General features: G+C 43.7%; 3 protein-coding genes across 23 annotated transcripts in view; 2 read left to right on the top strand and 1 right to left on the bottom strand.

Annotated features, from left to right (window-relative positions):
- The window catches only part of LOC108610675 (uncharacterized), a 32,897-nt gene extending 21,685 nt beyond the window's left edge, over window positions 1-11,212 (top strand). For 9 of the 20 annotated variants that reach the window (XM_089465358.1, XM_089465359.1, XM_089465351.1 and 6 more), the window contains exons 5-13: window positions 682-1,173; window positions 1,229-1,295; window positions 1,566-1,803; window positions 1,956-2,027; window positions 2,401-2,732; window positions 3,017-3,067; window positions 3,130-3,258; window positions 3,930-9,218; window positions 10,392-11,212. In XM_089465358.1, the coding sequence (XP_089321484.1) occupies window positions 682-1,173; window positions 1,229-1,295; window positions 1,566-1,803; window positions 1,956-2,027; window positions 2,401-2,732; window positions 3,017-3,067; window positions 3,130-3,258; window positions 3,930-8,647 (6,099 nt within the window). In that variant the 3' untranslated portion in view covers window positions 8,648-9,218; window positions 10,392-11,212. The remainder of the gene's footprint in view (window positions 1-681; window positions 1,174-1,228; window positions 1,296-1,565; window positions 1,804-1,955; window positions 2,028-2,400; window positions 2,733-3,016; window positions 3,068-3,129; window positions 3,259-3,929; window positions 9,219-10,391) is intronic. The other 11 variants (XM_089465353.1, XM_089465352.1, XM_089465354.1 and 8 more) reach the window with 11 other exon arrangements.
- A 653-nt stretch (window positions 11,213-11,865) lies between these two features.
- Drep4 (DNA fragmentation factor-related protein 4) lies at window positions 11,866-17,498 on the bottom strand. 2 transcript variants are annotated; one of them, XM_089465367.1, is made up of 4 exons: window positions 17,358-17,498; window positions 14,123-14,344; window positions 13,664-13,787; window positions 11,866-13,599 (listed from the first exon to the last, which is right to left on the bottom strand). In XM_089465367.1, the coding sequence occupies exons 2-4, from the start codon at window positions 14,342-14,344 to the stop codon at window positions 12,611-12,613; spliced, it is 1,335 nt and encodes a 444-aa protein (XP_089321493.1). In that variant the 5' UTR covers window positions 17,358-17,498; the 3' UTR covers window positions 11,866-12,610. The 2 variants fall into 2 exon arrangements, with proteins under 2 accessions (XP_089321493.1, XP_017858413.1); XM_018002924.2 differs by lacking the exon at window positions 17,358-17,498 and adding an exon at window positions 14,408-14,562.
- On the top strand, window positions 14,777-17,948 carry Uvrag (UV-resistance associated gene). Its single transcript, XM_018002923.2, has 5 exons — window positions 14,777-15,309; window positions 15,399-16,311; window positions 16,375-16,697; window positions 16,774-17,184; window positions 17,403-17,948. The coding sequence occupies exons 1-5, from the start codon at window positions 14,933-14,935 to the stop codon at window positions 17,515-17,517; spliced, it is 2,139 nt and encodes a 712-aa protein (XP_017858412.1). The 5' UTR covers window positions 14,777-14,932; the 3' UTR covers window positions 17,518-17,948.
- Window positions 17,949-18,222: the final 274 nt, after the last annotated feature.

The following is an 18,222-nucleotide window of genomic DNA, read 5'->3' as shown; positions in this document are numbered from 1 at the left end:
ATGGATGCACAAATACTAGCATGGCTCCCTATTTTATGAATAGGTTTCTTCATATAATTTAGTTGAGTACAAATTTATGTCTTAATACATCGTCGAAGAATATTTAGAAAATATCATGAAATTATATATTTAAACATACGTATATAAATATTTATATATTAATGTATCAAAAACTATATGTACAGTAGGGTAAATAAGAAAATTAGCAAATATATATAATTGCGAAAATATATAAATATGTTTGAAGAGAATTTGTCTTAAACAAATTAATTTATAAGCATGTGCCAAATACAGACAGAAAGAATGATTTCGTATTCTATATTTTATAATATAAACTTTTTGTGTATAGTGTTTCGTTTTTAGTAGTACAGTGGCGTGCTTACTCTGGGACTAGTTGAAAGAAGTGTTCTTGCAAATATCCGAGTATCCCATTTATTCTTTTTGCTATATCTATATATGATTCATGATTATAGACGATTAATTTACAAGTAATTTAAAAGCAAACCATTGTCTTAAAAATATATAAGATATCTGGGTAAAGCTTGAAGAGAATTCGGGATGAATCCTTAGGTCGAATGTAGGTAGATTGCTTATAATATATGAATACAATTATGCACAGCTTTTAGTTCTCAATTATGCTTATTTATAAACAATATGTACTTTACTATTTTATTTTGGCAGACTAACGTTGGCTCACTTTACATTGCTCCGCTGGCGCAGCCCACAGAGCCGCAGGCCCAGCGTCTCTTGCTGCAGCAGCAACAGTTGTCGGGAGCTCGTGACTCGCCCATGCGACAATTATCGCAGCAACAACAGCAACAACAGCAGCAGCAGCAATCATCACAGCAACAGGTGGGCGGCCAGCCCCTGCGCTGGCTTAGCTCACAGCCCGCGGCCAAGGAGCAGGCGCCCTGGGCACGTCCCGAGGAGAATGGCAATGTGATGCCCTCGTCGCTGCGACAGACAGCCTCTCCGTCGGCGCCAACGCAAGCGCAGCCCACAAGCACGTTCTATCAGGCCCAGATGCCGAGTCAGATGCAGATGCAGGGCAACGGCTATGAGAGAGCTTCGTCTCCCGGTCCGGCTGCTCAGCAGAACTTTGGATCAACAGCTCAGCAGAGTGGATTGCGATTGCAGATCAACAACAGCAATGCGAGCCAGAGTGGCCCCAGGGTAACTCACCTGACTACAGGGTATCTAACATAAATGCTAACCTGATTATTTGCAGGAGCGCATCATACCCATTACACTGGAACAAACCCCAACATATGCCGCAGCTCAGCCCAACTTCGGTGGTAAGTTTGAAGATGTTGTAACCGGTGTTTAGTTTGTTTTTTGTGTGTGTATATTGGTTCTTTAATACCCTGTATGGCGCTTTCTTAAACACTCTAAATGTTCGTTACTAAACCAGCCCCGTACCCAGTAGTCTAGCCCCCTCTACCCCGAATGCGAACCCTTGCACTCTCCAACACATACCTCGATGCTCCCAGTCTACTGTCCCACTGTGTAACTTTCCATCTCGATATCAATACGTGTCTATGTATACTCTTTCTCTCCTACGAAAGCGCCTGCTGGCCACATAATACGCTCAGCTAATCAATTTGTCGATCAAGGTTACAACAACTATCCAGCCTCAGGAGTGTCGCCCAGTCCCCAGCAGCAGCAACATCACTTTGTTGCCTCGAATCACAGCAACAACAGCAACAGTAACAGCAACAGCAACAACTCAACACGGATCATACCCATTGCCATTGAGGGAGGTCGCGGAGGTCCCGTGTCCCAGTCACCCGTCGTGCTGCAAAAGTAAGTGCAAGCTGAAGTTTTACTTACAATACTAAATTGTTTTTTTGTGCTTGACCAACACTGAAATAACTAGTTATGCACCACTACCCAGCACTAATGCGTTTAAATTTTGTGCTTCTTTACAAAACCTAACGACTTACCGCGACTTTCAGTGCCAATTACAATTTGTATGTGCATCAGTGTCCGCTCGAGGCTGAGATAAACTACAGAAAGAACCGACTCAGGTAGTACAGTCACAGCACAGTCGTCGTCGCCGTCGTCTAAGACTCTAACAATGGGACTTGGAGCAGCTCAACTCTGCTCCAGATCCCGTTAAATCCGTTCGTAAATGTTGTGTGCGTGCGTCTCTTATTAGCATAACATTTCAGTATAATCATTGTAATGGGGAATCCCCTTGCTGGGGGAACTCCCCTAGTCATCCACATCCGATCCAAGCGATCTCCCACAAATTCTCAATCAATCGACTCTGCATTCGGTTTCAGTTAACCCCACGCTTTCACAGCCCATATAAATGATGTAATTTGGTCTTCCGACATCTAATATCTTGTGCATGCTAACCAAGAACATAACCTAACATTCGCCTATATCTACTTGCAGCGATCCACGCTCACCGCCCATACAATCGAAATCGTTTAGAATATTGCAAAAGATAACCGATACGGTGGACGACGGTGGCACCCTCGAGTCCCGGCCCGTGCAACAGCCCCAAGCGGACGTGGAGGCGCCGCAGCTGCAGCGGCCGCAGTTCGCTCGCCAGATGAGCGCCCAGCAGGTGCGCAATAGTCCGACCATTGAGCAAATGAGGCGACTGCAAATCGCACAGGATCAGCAGTCGGGCACGCCACAAGCCTGGTCCCCGCAAGGTGAGCCCCAACGCCCCATTTCCACAGTGCGCCGGACGGGTAAGGGAAAAGGAGAGCGAGAGAGTTGTAAGGTTTCGTCGATTCGGTGTCCATTGATCTTCATCTGGGTGCGGGTCTAGGCCTGGGTCTCTCAGTCTAATCCTGAAATGGTTAATTGTACTAATTCAATGCTTTGAGCCACAACAAAACCGTCTGGAACAAGAGAAACTAATACGCTTCCTGTGTAGTCCGCCATGAGTATATGGCAACGCCTTAGAGCTCGAGTCAAAATTGCCAGCACTACTAAACGCAATGAAATCCAAATTAGCCTAAGACTAAACTGATGTGAAATGCTTTCCATTTGATTGCAGGTAACGGCGCAACCACGCAGAGCCGCTTTACACCACAGCGTTCTCCATACGGTGAGTGGGAGAGAATTCTTTGTATGTAAAGCTCTATTTGAAGCTGTGCTTCATCTCTCTAGACACACCCCAACAGCAATACGTGCCACCCAGTGAGCAACAGGTACCGGAACCGAAAAAATATACCGGAAGCGCAATACCAAGTCGATCATTTAAGATTCTACAGGCAATGACAACACCAGAGAATGCCGGTAAGTGCTCAATAAAGTAAGGTACACAGCAAGAAAACGGGATGATCTCTATTATTTCATTATTATATATCACACACACATGCACACGCACACCTGATCAACACGCGACGTTTAGCCTCTCGGCTAAGACAACTTGTATATATGCCATTATAGACATTCACTAACAAATACACACACACACGCACGATCACATTGAGTACACGTATGTATATTCACATTTATACGTATACCTTGCATCATGTTATTTTTCACAGTGTTCTTGATTGTATTCTACCTATTGAGAGATTTCACCTTTCTTGAAAATCATTTTGTTTTGCATTGACTCTTAACCATACGAGTTGTTGGATCCTTCACTTGGGAAGGAAGCATGTTGAGTTGCAATCTGAATGATCAATCTGAATATATCGATTATACGACCCATCTCAACGTACACCTACATCATGCATCCATATCATCCACACACACACACACAGAGACTCACACCCATGCATAAGCGACTATTGAAGTCTGTATATAGTTAGTGGCTTTGCTCGATCGTTTAATCCGTATAACATTCACAGTCCAAATTGTTGGTGTATTGATCATAATATGCACTCTCACCGTGTCTATATCTTTTCTTCTTTCTTTTTTTTTTATTTATTTTTGATAACCGTGCACCAAACCGACCTCAGAACATAAAATTCACACCGAGCTGGACTCGGATTTGGAAAATATTGAATTGAACGAAGCCAATAATAATAATAATAATAATAATAATAATAATGATAATAATAATAATCATAATATTATTAATCACAATAATGAGAATAATGATAACACCAGTAAAAATAACCATAATCGAGAAATTAACAATATCAATAAACGTCATAGTTACACATCAGCCACACCCACTCCACCGCCCACCACAGACACAAATACAAGCACTTCTCATGGCTCATACTCATCCAACTCATCCCTTAGCTCAGACAGCTCTTATCCGGCATCTAAGCAGCCGGAGCGCTCCCAATCGGTGCCTCCCCAATATCCCTATGCTTACGGTTATCCCTTCCCCTGGTATATGCCACCCCCTCCCCCTCCTCATCCAGCTGCAGGGCAAGTAAATGGGGATCAGCCTCAAGTCCTAAACTGGCCCTATCCCTATCCCTATGCACCGCCGCCCATGCCCCCATCCGCAGATGGCAAACAGCCAGACATGAATCAGGCCTATCCCTATTACTACCCCTACTATCTACCCCCGCCGCCAGTCTATGGCCAGCCAGGCGTGCCCAGTGATGCTCAGTTTCCCCAGTTCGTACCGCCCTATGGCCCCTATCCCTATCCGGTAGCGCCTAGCTTTAGCCAAAGCTCAACTGAAAGTCGTGCCAGCAGTGTATTGCCGGATATTATTATAACCCCTAGCACTGACGATACGCCCTCGAAGGTCATAATGCAGCACCACATCAAGGTGGAGCCCCGTGAGCCACCGAAGCGCGCGCACTCTGTCGAAATTGAGGAGCTGGGAAGCCGACCGAAGGCTCGCAACATCTGCAGCAACAACGAACAGGTCATCGATATGCTCACCCAGCGACTGGCCAACATCAATAAAATTGCCGGAGGCAATACCCAAGCTAATCTGTCGAAGCAGCTCCAGAAGGACTATGCGGGCGAACAGCTCAAGGAGTTGGGCGCATGCTCGCCTAGCGAGAATGCCTCGCCGGTGCAGATCACAGTCGGAGTGGACGATGACGACAGTGAGACAGAGTCGGAGGATAGCAGCGATGAGGACGAGGAAGATACGGACACACCCAAGCACGCGCCACTGCAGGCCATCAAGTCGGTGACCAACATACAGGTCTACAAGGGACTGGGTAAGGTGCTCGTCGAGCAGCTGGACTCCGAGAGTGAGGATGAAGATGTGACAACAGCCGATGAAATGGTTGACGAGGAGGAGCAGGTAGAGGAAGAACAAGAGCTAGTCGAGGAACTGGACGAAGACTACGCCGTCGAGGAGGATCTGAGCACCATATACGAGGAGGAGAGCGAGATGGAACGCAGCAGCAACTATGCCAGGACAGTAATCAATCGGAATGGATCAAGTGCAAGCAATGCCACAATAGGAGATCCCCAAGTCGAGGAAGATGATGACTTGGATCAGCAAATCGAGGACAATGACAAAGATGAAGCAAATGCCGATGACGATGAAGAGGAATCCAATTCGGTGACTGTGCGCTTGCCACTGCGCTTCTCCTTCAGTCGCAGCTCGAATGACGAAAAGATAGCCACCCTCGAGGTGGGCAGCACCACACAGATTGAGGAGCGGCGTCAGAGCTTGGAGGGAAAACGCAATTCCTTTAGCATTGCCAAGTTAGAGAGCGACAATGAGGACGACAATGACTGCGAAGTTAGCGTTACGATCAGCTTGTCCAACTCGTCTCGCTCCAATTCCATCGAAAAGTCGATGGAGAACCAACTGAACGGTAACCCGGACAAAATACTCTCAAGTACTCGGAAGCTGAGCAATGAAGATGTGTCTACCTCCATCTCGCTGGGCATGCGCAATAAGTTCTTGGCCGAAACCCAAAGCGGGGATCTAACAAATAACATAGCCAAATTGGAGCCCGCAAAGGAAGTCGAAGATAGCGTGGAGGCACCCAAGGAGGAATTCGACTTCTTTGCCACGCTTCGGGCTACCAAAATGCAAGCACAGAAAATGATGGAGCAATCCAAAAACTACTGGAAGACAACGGAGGCAAAGCCAGGTGCAGCACAGGGGAAGGAAGCTCCGGAAGAGGCGACTGTGCAGCTACGGGTGAAGCAGAACAATGAGCAAGTCCAACCAGCTAGACCCAAGTCATGTGACCTAAGCAAGACTCAGGCCTCTTTGGAGGCGGCCAAGAACAGCTTTTGGTCAACATTCGCCACTGCAGCCAAGGAGCCTGAACCGATACGCGAGCCCGAGCAGCCAGAAGAAGAAGTTGACTTCTGGGCAACCATTGAAAAGAGTAAGGAGGACAGTCACTGGGTGAAAAAACAAAAAACCGTTACGTATACCCCACTACAAAGAGAGCCGGTGACTAAAGTGGAGTATTGGACGACTACCCTAAAAGCCAAAGTGGATTACATGCCCCAATCGCAATGCGCCGAGGTTCATTTCGTGGTCGAAGAATCGCCAGAGGTCAAAGAGTCGTCTGAGCCCGAGGAGGACTTTTGGGCATCAGTAGACAAGGCGAAATCCGAGAATAGTATGAAACAGTCCAACATACAATCGAAACAAACAGCAGAGACTCAGCCAGAAGCAGAGACCCAGTCAATCGAAAATACAGTAGAGCAAATAACCCAAGAAGAAGAAGAAGAAATTGATTTCTGGGCGAATATAAAATCAACCGAAGACGTTAATGATCAACAAGTAAATAATTATAAATTTGATCCTACCAAATACCCCGAAGAACCACGTGAGGTCGATACCGATGAGGAAATAGATTTTTGGACGGAAATCGAAGCAAATCGTAAGTCAGATGACGATGATGTTACTTTCCACAAATCAGCCACGTTTTGGGCTCGCAAGGAGCGCCAAAACTCGGTGGAAGAAACGCCCTACAAACCAGTAGAAACCAAAGCCTTTCGGGCCAAGCTGCCCGACGAACCAGCCGTGGAAATCGATGTGTGGGCAACACTGGAGGGAGCTCGAGGGGAGGAGCCAGTGATAATCGATCCAGCTGTCGAAGAGGAAAAAATTTTGGCCACCCAATACGACGAGCTTGAGCATGAGAGCAAAACTGAGGAAGACTCGCCAAAACAGATCGAGCAAACAACACAAGAAACACCCGAAACCAATCTCAATATGGTTGACACTATGTCGCTGGCCTCAATGCATGAGCCAGCTACTGTCCATACCTGGGCACCCTATTCGAACGGCAACGAAGAGCCAGAGAATGACGAGGAGCCTGACTTTTGGGCGGACATCGAACAGGAACGTGAAAAGATCGATCAGCTGGAAGAGGCTGAGCAGAAGCGCCAGAACTATCGCCAAGCTATGGCCTTCTTCAGTACCTCCATCGATGAGCACAAAGTACAACAGAAGGCGCAACCCAATCGAAGCAGCGTCATTCTGGAGTTGGAAGAACCTAACAAAGTTAACCTAGGTGCGCCCGGTGAATACGAAATCGTAGGCGAGGACGGTGTCGTCTTGGAGCAACATAAGGTACAAAACGCTCACGCCGAAGACGAGGAACGAGGTGCGACCACACCAACTAACCAACTGCCAGAGGTTTACGTTGAGCCAGAACCAGAACCTGAACCTCAAACACAGCCCAAAACGGAGCCAGCATATAAAAGAAAATTGCTACCTAATGGCCTGCCAGATCTTGGTGTGACGAAGGTCGATGAGCCCAAAATTTCAGTGCGCGATCGCATCAATGTATTCGAGGCAACGCCTTCGACTCCCACCTCCAACAAGCCCATGACTATTCAATCGCTGTCTGTGGACAGTGGGCGTGGCAAGGGACAGCTATCCCGGAATAGCAGTACACAGCGCTCTGAGTCCGAGATCGAGGAGGATGACTCGGGCGTAACGGACATGAATAGACAGCTCTCCGAGACGGACACCGAGTCCGAAAGCTTCCCCGAGCTACGAAAAATGACGAGCTATCAGCGAGCCGCGACACATTCCAGACTCTTTAAGCTGCTGCAGGACGAGAACGATCTGCCCGAGGCCTTGGAGACTGGCCAGGCGGACGAGTTTCAGTTCAAGCCGAGCAGACGCAAGATTGTTCACAACGTATCCATCACACGCCGCCAGAACCCGAATGCGCTCAGCGAGGCCGAGACCATGACACAGCGACGCGAACGACTCTCATTGCCCCTGCGCAAGAACACCAGCATCGATGCGGACAATCCTTCCACGCCAAACAGTCCCGCCTCACCCATTGTGGGGCCATCGCCCAGCAAGCAGCGCGTGGTTAGCGACAAGCTGGTGAACGAGCTGGTCCAGAGTCTGCTGCTCAAGAGCGACAGCACACACCTGCGCCAGCTGCCCATCGAGCGCCTGCAGGCGGCTGCCAAGCGCGCTCTGGCTGAGGAGATGGACTCCGTGGAGAACAGCTCGCTGGACAGCACGCCCGCCATAACACCCAAGCAGGACAAGGAGTATTCCGACTACTACAACAGCTGGACGGAGGCGAGTGGCGGCGAGGAAATCGTGCCCTCCAAAGCATTTCGGGCGCTACAGGATCCGCGTCGTAGTCCCTGGACGGTGCGCTGTCCCCGAGTGCTCAGCTCCAAGACAATCAATCGGGACTTGGCACGCGTTACCGAATCGCCCGAAATCCTGAGCAGTCGCGGCAGCAAAAGTCCCGAATGCTTTAGGCAACAGTCTAGGGAACGGTCCGTTAGCAGCTGGCGTAAGGTCTAGTCTGTCTATCTATCTATCGGGCTAGCTGGGAAGGGAAGGGGGTCAGAAACACATACATATATAGAAATATATTATATATATATGTATATAGATTTTAGTATTTGCATTTGAGTCTTGGTACTTGCCTAGGTCAATCGACTGTCACTAGTCACTGCCTTCATTGTTGCATTTCTCATCATCTCATCACATCATATCACATCACATCACATCACATTGTACAATATGACAAACAAAAATACTCAGACTAATAACTAAATATCTAATGAAAAATATAATATCTATAATCTGAAATGTATATAAACAAAATGAAACCAAAGAAAAAGAAAATCGTTCATTCGTTCGTTCGCTCGTTCGTTTGTTATCTCAATTAAAAGCGTAAACTCTTCGCCAAAGTCATTTCTAAATTCGAATCAAAACAAATAACAACTACAACAGCAACAACAACAGCAACAAAACAAAAGAGAATATTTAATCAAATCAAAAATCTATCAAATCGCCACAAGAATAATCAAAAACCAAAAAACAATTTCATCAACTCAATGATTTTGTAAAACTCGTTCAAAATCCTAAGGTACCTAAAACAAATTCAATTAAAATGTATATCCTATCCCAAAATTTCAACTAATTTTTTCGTTAATGTTTTTTTTTTTTTCTCATTATATAATATATATGTTTCAAATTTGCCCACTATCTATTCTATATGTATTTCTTTTATTTTTGCCGCTACTTGTTTTTTTTTTTTTAATTATGTGTGCCGTATCTCCTAATTATTTGCGATAAATATTTGCGATAGTCACATTTTGTACTTGAAACTAAGTAAATTTGAAACTAAATCTAAAAAATATAAATGAAAAATTTTAAATTGAAATTTAAACCCAATTAACCAGGTTTGTATCTAAATACAGTTACACAATTAACATCCATCTAAATATTCAGTAGAGCTGCCCAAAACATTAACCTCATCTAGATGTTATGTAGCACTTCGAAACATTTCCAAATCAAATTTTAACAAAATTAAAACAAAGGACTAAATGTCCTATCGCAAATATTTTTATTATCTTTACCTTTCCAAAAGTATTTTGATTTTTTTGATTTAACGAATTTTGGAGAGCAAACTCCACCTTGAACAAAATGCTGAAGAACGAATGAAGATTTTTTTTTAGTGTAACTATAAAATACTATTAAAAATAAAAAGAAAAAACACCAACGATTGCAAATTGTAAAATATAAAAAGTCGTTCAAAATATTAACAATTCATGAGTTTTTAATTCATAATTGAATGTTTTCTTTTCTTATATTTGATTAACTTGTTTTTCTTTTCTTTTCTTTTACACACAATTAAAAAATATATATTCTTAACAAAATAATTAATCGTTTACTATGATGACAAAGAATATGAATGGCTTTTTTATCCTAAAAAAAAAATAAATAAACAAAAAATAAAAAAAAATTTATAAAAGTAAAACAATTAAGGTGAAGTTTCCTCTCAAAGTTCTGTTGGCTGCTTTTGCTTTATTTATATTTATTTGCCGCTTCATTTGTATGTTATTGTTATGCTTTATTTTCTCCCATGTCTGGCCTATGGATATATAGTCATTTATATATCTTGAACGTTTAACAATCTAAGCAAAAAGGCGCAGACCAAGAAGTCTCCACAAATTATTGTTAGCTTTATTCGTATATGTTTTTGGTGAAATGAAAATGGAATACTTTAATTAATGATCTGCTTTACTTTGTATTCCAGGACCGGGACAATCGGATCTATAATTATTTCTCACAACCATAGAAATCAATTATAGCTGACAACAGACTACAGCAAATGATGCAACTTAATGCACTTGTCCCTAGCTTAAGTACCAGCAAATACTTAGGATCAGTGAAGTAAACAGAATAATGTTTAACTTGGGAACAATTTCTTTTTAGTGAAATTTCAGAAAACTAACTTTTAGCATTGTAGTTGAGATGAAAATGTATTTTAAAAATATTTTTTTCAATTGTTAAACGCGATTTGGTAGCAGCACTAAAACAAAAGGAGCAAAACAAAAAAAAACTAACACAACTTACGAACTCTATTAGCGAAGCGAATCAGTACTAACCGTAGCTCCTAAGCCGAGAGAATGAATTAATCCAGAGATAACAAAACGAAACGAAAAACAACGCAATCGACAAATCATCAAAATGTATCCGGATAATACGAAAGCGCATCCTGAAAACGATTCATAATATTCATAATAATAAAATGAAAACAAAAGCAAAAAAATAAATTTTTCAATTTATAAAATTTCTTTCCGTGTGTCGTCGTCAGCCAGCAGCTGTTTGATTTGAATAGTTTCTCATTTCTTTCACCAGCTTAACAACAGACTCTTTGTTTATGTCATAGCTATTTATACAGGAGAAAGATACTTACATATATACAAACATAAGGTATTCGTATGCATACGAGTGTGTTATCAAATCTATTTGACGACTATTATTATTTTATATACTCATATATATTTTTGTGTTGTATAATTTTATATGCAGTGACATTTTAAGTAAATAAAGAAATATTTAAAAAGTAAACAACAGATTGTTCATAATTTTGACATTCGATTTGACTGAAAAGGGGTAAAAGGTATACAGTAAACTTATTCATTGGGCTTGTTATTTACCTGTTCGTATAGTTGCAAATATGAAAGCTGCCCTCAAAATGAGAATGTGAATGGATTGCAAATGCAAATTATAAATATCTACATCTAACTGTTAACTAACATCGTATTGGTGCCCAACAGAAAGCTGTTAACTATTGACATATTTTAGTCCACATACGAAATTATAGATAACAGCTGGCTGTTAATGTGCACTGTTAATTGACGCACTGATTTGGTTAAATGTTAAAGCACTCTATCCATGACGTAGGGCAGACAAAGACCAATTTTTGGCAATCAAGATTGCCAATTCCAATTTAACAATATTTAAGAATAGAATATATTTGCTATATCCTAAACTTGATTTGAAGAAATGTAATTTAATTACGCTGTTTCCCACGCTGTTAAAATATTCAGGAAATGCTCTATCCGCAGCTTTTTGATAAAACGATTATCAGAATACTTGCATAGGTTATAATAGACAGTTTTCCATTTTAAATAACAAAATAAATAATAATAAAAGAGTGGAGTTAAAAGAGTTCTGAAACTTATTTGATGCCATAGATTATAGATCATACTAAATATACAATATTCAATTTTCAATATATATATTTCGATACAGTTTTCGATTTAATCTTATCTTCAGAGGTACAGAGAAGCCGAGTGTAGCAAAACTGTTGTACTTGTATGTAGTTACACATGTATTTAGGTACATGAGCTTGAATTCGTTTTAGGATATATCTTCGTAGTATACATATTTATATATATGTGGTTTCATAGTATATTTATATGTATATTAAAGTAGTATTCATATTGCACTTAAATAATAGTAAATTCACTAATCTACTATACGTTGTTAAGATAGGATCAATTATATTCATTATGCAAATATAATTGCTGTTTGACATATGTCGAGTTTACAGTATCTTAAAATGGACATGTTGAACAAAGCAACGGGCAATATACCTGCTCAAAACTCATCTACAGGCTGACTACAATTAACAACATTTAAAGCTAGCTCGTATATATGTATGTATGTATATATATAACAATTATGTATATTGTATATAGGGCATGCAGATCAACGTTTTCCTTGTATTAAATGCATAAATATGTCAATTATTATAACACTAAACTTTGATAGTTAACTTTGAGATACTTGAGATTTGTACAATTTGACATGGAGCTAACTCATTTGAGAATTGTCTAAATCATATATTGATATATACACAGCGAAGTTTGGCTTGCTAAAGCAGCTCGTAATATTGCATAAAGGAATGTATGTATATAGTTATTATATATTATATTGCTTTAATTGATTACTCCGTAAAGAACTCTAGGATGTTATCTCCGATGCTTGCACCTGCATTAGCTCCTGCACAATGCGATATTCGTGGCAATCGGCGCAGAGGAGGCGCCCATTGGACTGATTGGTGCGTTGCACCTTCTCATGGCACACGATGTGGACCAACTTGAGATTCTTTAGAGAGAATATCTCCAGGAAGTACTCCAGCACAGAGACGTCCACAACGCGTTTGTTGTGCAACGCGCATTTGCGCTGCGGCTGTGTCACCAGCTCTTGGACATTGGCCACCAACGTCGGCAAAATGGTGCGACACAGTTCGATTTGATGGTCAAGATTCCACACTTGAAACAATATGAGATTCTCCCGTGAAGCATATGGATTGATGGTGTGCTGCAGCGAGCAGTAATTGCCATTGTCCGAGTAGGCGCCCTGGCAATAGAAGTCGCCCAAGTCCGAGCAGAGCGAAACGGACCATTCGTCTAGGATGGCATTTCGCGACGTATAATCTTTAATGACTTGCCGCAGCCGCTTGTTGGGCACGCTCGCCGCATCGGGCTCCTCTGAATCCCCATGCTGTTGCAGCATCTCATGCTTCAGCTCACACTTTCGATTGAACATCATCGAAAAGTAATCGCAGCCAATGAGAAGATAGCGAAATTGCTCCAGCACCGAGTTTATGATTTGCCTGGCCTTGGCATTCTGTCTGTACAGTGGATTACGCGTCAGTTCCTCCTTGGTCTTGTAGTAGTAGCCACGCACACGTGTCTGCGCCCTGACGGCCATGGCCTCCTCCTTGGACTGAAAGCGTTCTTCGCTGCCCTCGAACCACTCAACGTGCTCGGCCTTCAGGCTGAGATGCGCTTTCGTGTTGTCCAAGGCCCGTCGCTGCTTCTGCTGCTCATACTCCGTAATCATGCGCCGAAACTTGTCGGGATGCTGCTCGATAAAGTCGTAGAAAATGTCCGCGACCTTCAGCAGCGGCGACTGTTGCCGCATTTTCTCAAACTCAAAGTCAGCATCTGTTATGGAATGTAAAAGAATTTATTTAATTTAATCATCGCTTTATATACAAACTTCGCTCACCCGTTGTGATGACTGCATCGGGTCCAGCCACAATGAAGAGCGTTTGAGCTGGCAAACTGTTGAAATACTCCTCGTCGGAGACTTCAAAGCCATCAATGGCCAGATAAATGTGCAGCTCCTGCAGCTGCAATGTAAGCAAGCGGAAAGGCCATGAGTACACTGCCCTTGACTCGTTATACCCTCAGCCCTGACCTAAGGCGGATTCGAGTTAGCAACAGGTGTTCCCCTTGTGCTTTGTTTGTTTTCGTGGGGCATGCGCATTTCGGGCACGAGTATTTCATGACATTGAAGCGTGTAGAGCGTCAAGCAAGGCGGAAGCCAGCCAAAGGAAGCATTGGCCTTGAAACTTCAGGGCCAGGGACGAGGGGCGGGGCAGGGTCAAATGTGGGCGAGTGTGGGCCGAGGCGACTTTTCTCGCTGTGAAGCAACGCAATTCGCCAAATATTTTTAAGCACTTACCGGAAATTTGAGCTGTGCCTTCTGTAGCAGCATTTCTAATGAATTGGCGCCAATACCGAATTTCCGTGAGCGCTCATTGTCTGTTATTTTATAGCCCAGCATTTTGGCTGGAGCTTTTAGGCTTTTATGTTTATCTGGATCCTTGTCCAGAGCTTGGTTCACTTTGCTACAGTTGCTGCGTGTGGACGGCGCCATAATTGCTTCCTTAATGTAGTTGAGCATCTAAAAGTGATGAACTTGTTAAATTGACTTGATTTGACTTCGTATATACGACTAAAATAATACTTTGTTTGGCAAAGCCTTGCAACAAGCTTCCTTTTACGCGCACGAATATAAACTTATGCGGCAGCGTTGCCAGTGTTTTGAAGTTTAACCAACAGCAACAGTGCTGCGCTATTTGTATGCAATGGCTTGATAAGCATCATTTACCGCTAAATTACACATGTGCAATATATTTATGTACTTATAATTAATTGGAATTATAAAAATGTTGTAATAACATCCATTGAAATTGCTCTAATTTTAGTAACTTACTATTTAAGCTACAGTTAAAATTGATTTAAATAGACAGATTCTTAAAAACCCGCTATAATACAGCACTGATGGGCAAGTGGCTGAGTACTGGTGCTGCCAGCTAGCTGCAAATTGCTGGAGTACGGCCACACTATTTGCCGTTGTTCAGGCAAAATCAGCTGTTTTCCCAAAGTGTTGTTCAAAGTAAATTTTTTGCAGTAAATTTAAATAATAATTTAGTATAGTTTCACTATGTGCAACAGCAATTACGTAGCGTAACGCCGAACGGAAGCCGCAATGCATTTGCGACCGCGTTGCCGCGAATGGCTGCCATTGGCAACGCAACAACTGCGACTCCGCAACCTGGCGCGCATCCAAGGAGTAAACATTACGTGCATCCCATACGCCGGCGAGGACATTGCCGCGGAGGACTACGAACTGCTTATCTACTACACATTGCACGCCGATAAGGCCAGTGAAGCGTTTTACACCAGCGAGGCATTGCCGCAGCGCCATCAGCAGCAAAAGTGGGCGGAAATCTGTGCGGGCGACGCCGTCTGGCGCAAATCCAATGCGCAATGCGTTTGTGTGAAGGTCTGGGCGAAGTACCAGCCGACCGCCCAGTGGCCCAGCGGGCCAAACGACATAGAGCAGCCCGCGGAGACGGCGCCAAGGTACGAACGATTCGAATAGTATCATGCAACACGAACCATGAAGAATATCGCTTATTGTTTATGTCTCATCCTCGCGTTTATTTTTACAGTGCGCAGCTGACGCAGCGCTTGGCCAACGTGCAGTTGACACCTCATACGCTGCCACGCCCACCGGAGCTCTTGTTCAGCTGGGGCGTTTACTTCTCTGGCCTAATACCGTTGGCCCCACTGGCATTTGCTAACTGCCGGGCGAACTGTTTGATCTTTTATCTAAACGGCGAGCACTTTACCTCCCCAGAGCTAATCAGCGAGCAGGGTCTGCATGCCCAGCTGCGTCTGCAATACGAGCGCTACGCCGACTACGACAATAATGAACGGACTGCGCCGAGCGATGGCGGTATCAATTCGCCGCCCGTGAGTCGCAGCAACAGCCCCGTGCTACAGATGAGCACGATGCGCTACGCGCAGCTGTGCTGCCAGCGGGCGAACATGCGGCGCAGCTACAACTTGGAAAATCTGCTGATGCTGCAGCGGCGACAGCGAGACAAGCTCAAGAAGCTGGGCGATTTGGTGGAGCTGAATACCGAAATCGCGCGGCTCAGCGTTCGTTGCATCACACGCAATGAGCTGAGACTGAAGCCGCGCACCACTTCAATCTCCGGCTCGTCGTACGGCAGTCACTACTCGCAACATAATAATCATTCCATGGGACGAAAGCTGAGCGTGCTGCTGGCCGAGCAACATGAGATAGCGCCCCTCACGCTCTACAGTGCCCAGCGGCTGATGCAGCAGATCGAGACATTGCGCTGCAAGCAGCGTTTGCTACAGACTGAACGCTCCACCTGCCAGGAGCGCAATGCGGGACGAAAGGAGTGCCTACAGCTGCTGCGAGAGCAGCGAGAGGAGCTGCAGATAAAGCTGCACAATCAGCGGCTGCAACTGGAGCAAGAGCGTCTGGAGTTCCGCACACTGCTGCCGCAGCAGCAGGCGCAGCGCGACCAGAAGCGCCAAGTCCTATTGCAGGCGAGTATATTTTGAATATCTAGAGACTCTCCATTATTAATATTTGCAAATTCTATTAAGCAGCTGGAGCGTCGCATGTCCACGTTGGTGCTAGAGCTGCAGGAGATCTACAATATCAAGAGCTTGGGCGTGCAACAGTTCAGCATTTGCGGCATCGCCTTCCCCCACATGGAGCAGTATACGAGTGAATCGCGGCAGGCAGCTAATGCGCAGCTGTTGGGCAATGTCTCGCCGCTGGCGGTGAGCGCCGCGCTCGGCTATGTGGCGCACCTGGTGCAGATGCTGGCCTTCATTATGGATCGCCCGCTGCGAAATCCCATATTCTATGAGCCGTCGCGTGCTCGCATTGTCGACGAGATCAAGGAGCTCACCTATGCGACACGAGAGTGAGCTAGCTGTTCAATTAAATAACCGAATTGCCTGATTCCCTGTTTCTAATACTACGTCCAATTTGAATTGCAGATTTCCTTTGTATACGCGCTCCATTCTGCCATCTCAACAAACCAAGTACGCCATCTATTTGCTGCGGCAGAACGTTTCGCAGCTGTGCTACGACATAACGGGGCGCTGTGATATGCGCAACACGTTTGGCAATCTGCTGGAGCTTTTCGATACGCTGCGCTACATCGAGCGCACCCAACGCGATGAGATCGATAACGGCGAGAAATTGTCCACGAGTGCGGCGAGACATGTCAACGGCTTGACCGCGGCAGTGGCCAACTCACAACTATCGCAATCGCATTCATCAGTGGACATGAATCATGTGCCGTTGCCAACGTCGGCAAATGCGGCCAAAGATGCGTTGCTACAGCATTTGCTGCCTTCGGGCGTGAGTCAAGCTCTGGCTATCGAGGGCTATGCGTCAACGCAGCGGTATGACAAATTATTAATTTACCGTGATATATATTGAACATAGTTTAGAGCATTGTACAGGGAACTCAAGCCACAGTTTCATTTTGTGTAGATAATATATTTAGCTTAAACATTTTGCAATTCAGCGCAGATGGACGTTAAAAAATACTAATATACTTATAAGCTATACTTACTTTTTATATATCCTCGTTAATGTCGTATTTGTTTACCTTTTTCAGCATCTGCCGCTCTGTGGGCTCCTATTCCGATGGCGAGGAAGATTTTCGACCCAGGTTGGAGCAGAACTATTCAAATTCAGACTCAAATATAACACTTCAAACGGAGCGCAGATAGAACACGCGTTATCAGGCTGCGGAGCAATATAACCCTAATATATATACATATATATGTAATACGTATACATGATAATAATACGACTATCTATATTTATGTAAACTAACGTAAAGCCCTCAAGAAAATCAAAGCAACCTATTTAAGCGTTACGTAGCGTTGCGTTGCGGTTTAGCAAAATTATATTTTTATTTGACCGCTTTAAACGTATTATGTGCTTGAAACACTTGTGTATGTATTTTTAAATAATAGACACTTTTTGATGAGCGACAAAGGCAGAACTGGTTTAATGTGTGCATATTTACTTGTTTCTTTGATAAGATCTCGTTATAAATTCCCGTTCTTTGTTTATATGGTAATCTATTAAGGTACATAAAAGAACAATGATCAATAAATAACATTTTATAAAACAAAATAAAATCCAATAAAGTTAACTAACCGTGTGTGCTTATGTTTAACTGAAATCAAATTAGAATATTGCTGAGCTCGTTTTCCAATTGGAGTTAGTACAATCAGAGACGGCCTGCCAAGGGTCTAGTTAGCATAGTAGATGCTCAGGAAAATTATTTACCTGGAACTCATTTAATTTAAGCTGTTTAGAAGAAGACATACATATTTTATAATTACATTTTAACAAACTAATGTTTTACAAGATTCCTTTAAAAATCCAGTTTGGCGCCTAACGCTTTTTAACACACAAACTGCGAA

This window comes from Drosophila arizonae, chromosome 3, assembly GCF_054131065.1.
Source record: "Drosophila arizonae isolate 15081-1271.41 chromosome 3, UAZ_ARI_1.0, whole genome shotgun sequence".
Lineage (NCBI taxonomy): Eukaryota > Metazoa > Arthropoda > Insecta > Diptera > Drosophilidae > Drosophila > Drosophila arizonae.
The sequence above is the reverse complement of the archived record's forward strand: the minus strand, read 5'-3'. Positions and strand labels throughout refer to the sequence as shown.

What these genes read in the sequence shown, in the direction of transcription:
- Drep4 (XM_089465367.1), bottom strand. Translation starts at nt 14,344, where the DNA reads ATGCTCAACTACATTAAGGAAGCAATTATGGCGCCGTCCACACGCAGC. An exon ending in AGGCACAGCTCAAATTTCCG is followed by an intron (nt 13,788 to 14,122) that starts GTAAGTGCTTAA and finishes CTTACATTGCAG; the next exon opens with CTGCAGGAGCTGCACATTTA. An exon ending in CGATGCAGTCATCACAACGG is followed by an intron (nt 13,600 to 13,663) that starts GTGAGCGAAGTT and finishes ATTCCATAACAG; the next exon opens with ATGCTGACTTTGAGTTTGAG.
- Uvrag (XM_018002923.2), top strand. Translation starts at nt 14,933, where the DNA reads ATGCATTTGCGACCGCGTTGCCGCGAATGGCTGCCATTGGCAACGCAA. An exon ending in CCCGCGGAGACGGCGCCAAG is followed by an intron (nt 15,310 to 15,398) that starts GTACGAACGATT and finishes TTATTTTTACAG; the next exon opens with TGCGCAGCTGACGCAGCGCT. An exon ending in GGCTATGCGTCAACGCAGCG is followed by an intron (nt 17,185 to 17,402) that starts GTATGACAAATT and finishes TACCTTTTTCAG; the next exon opens with CATCTGCCGCTCTGTGGGCT.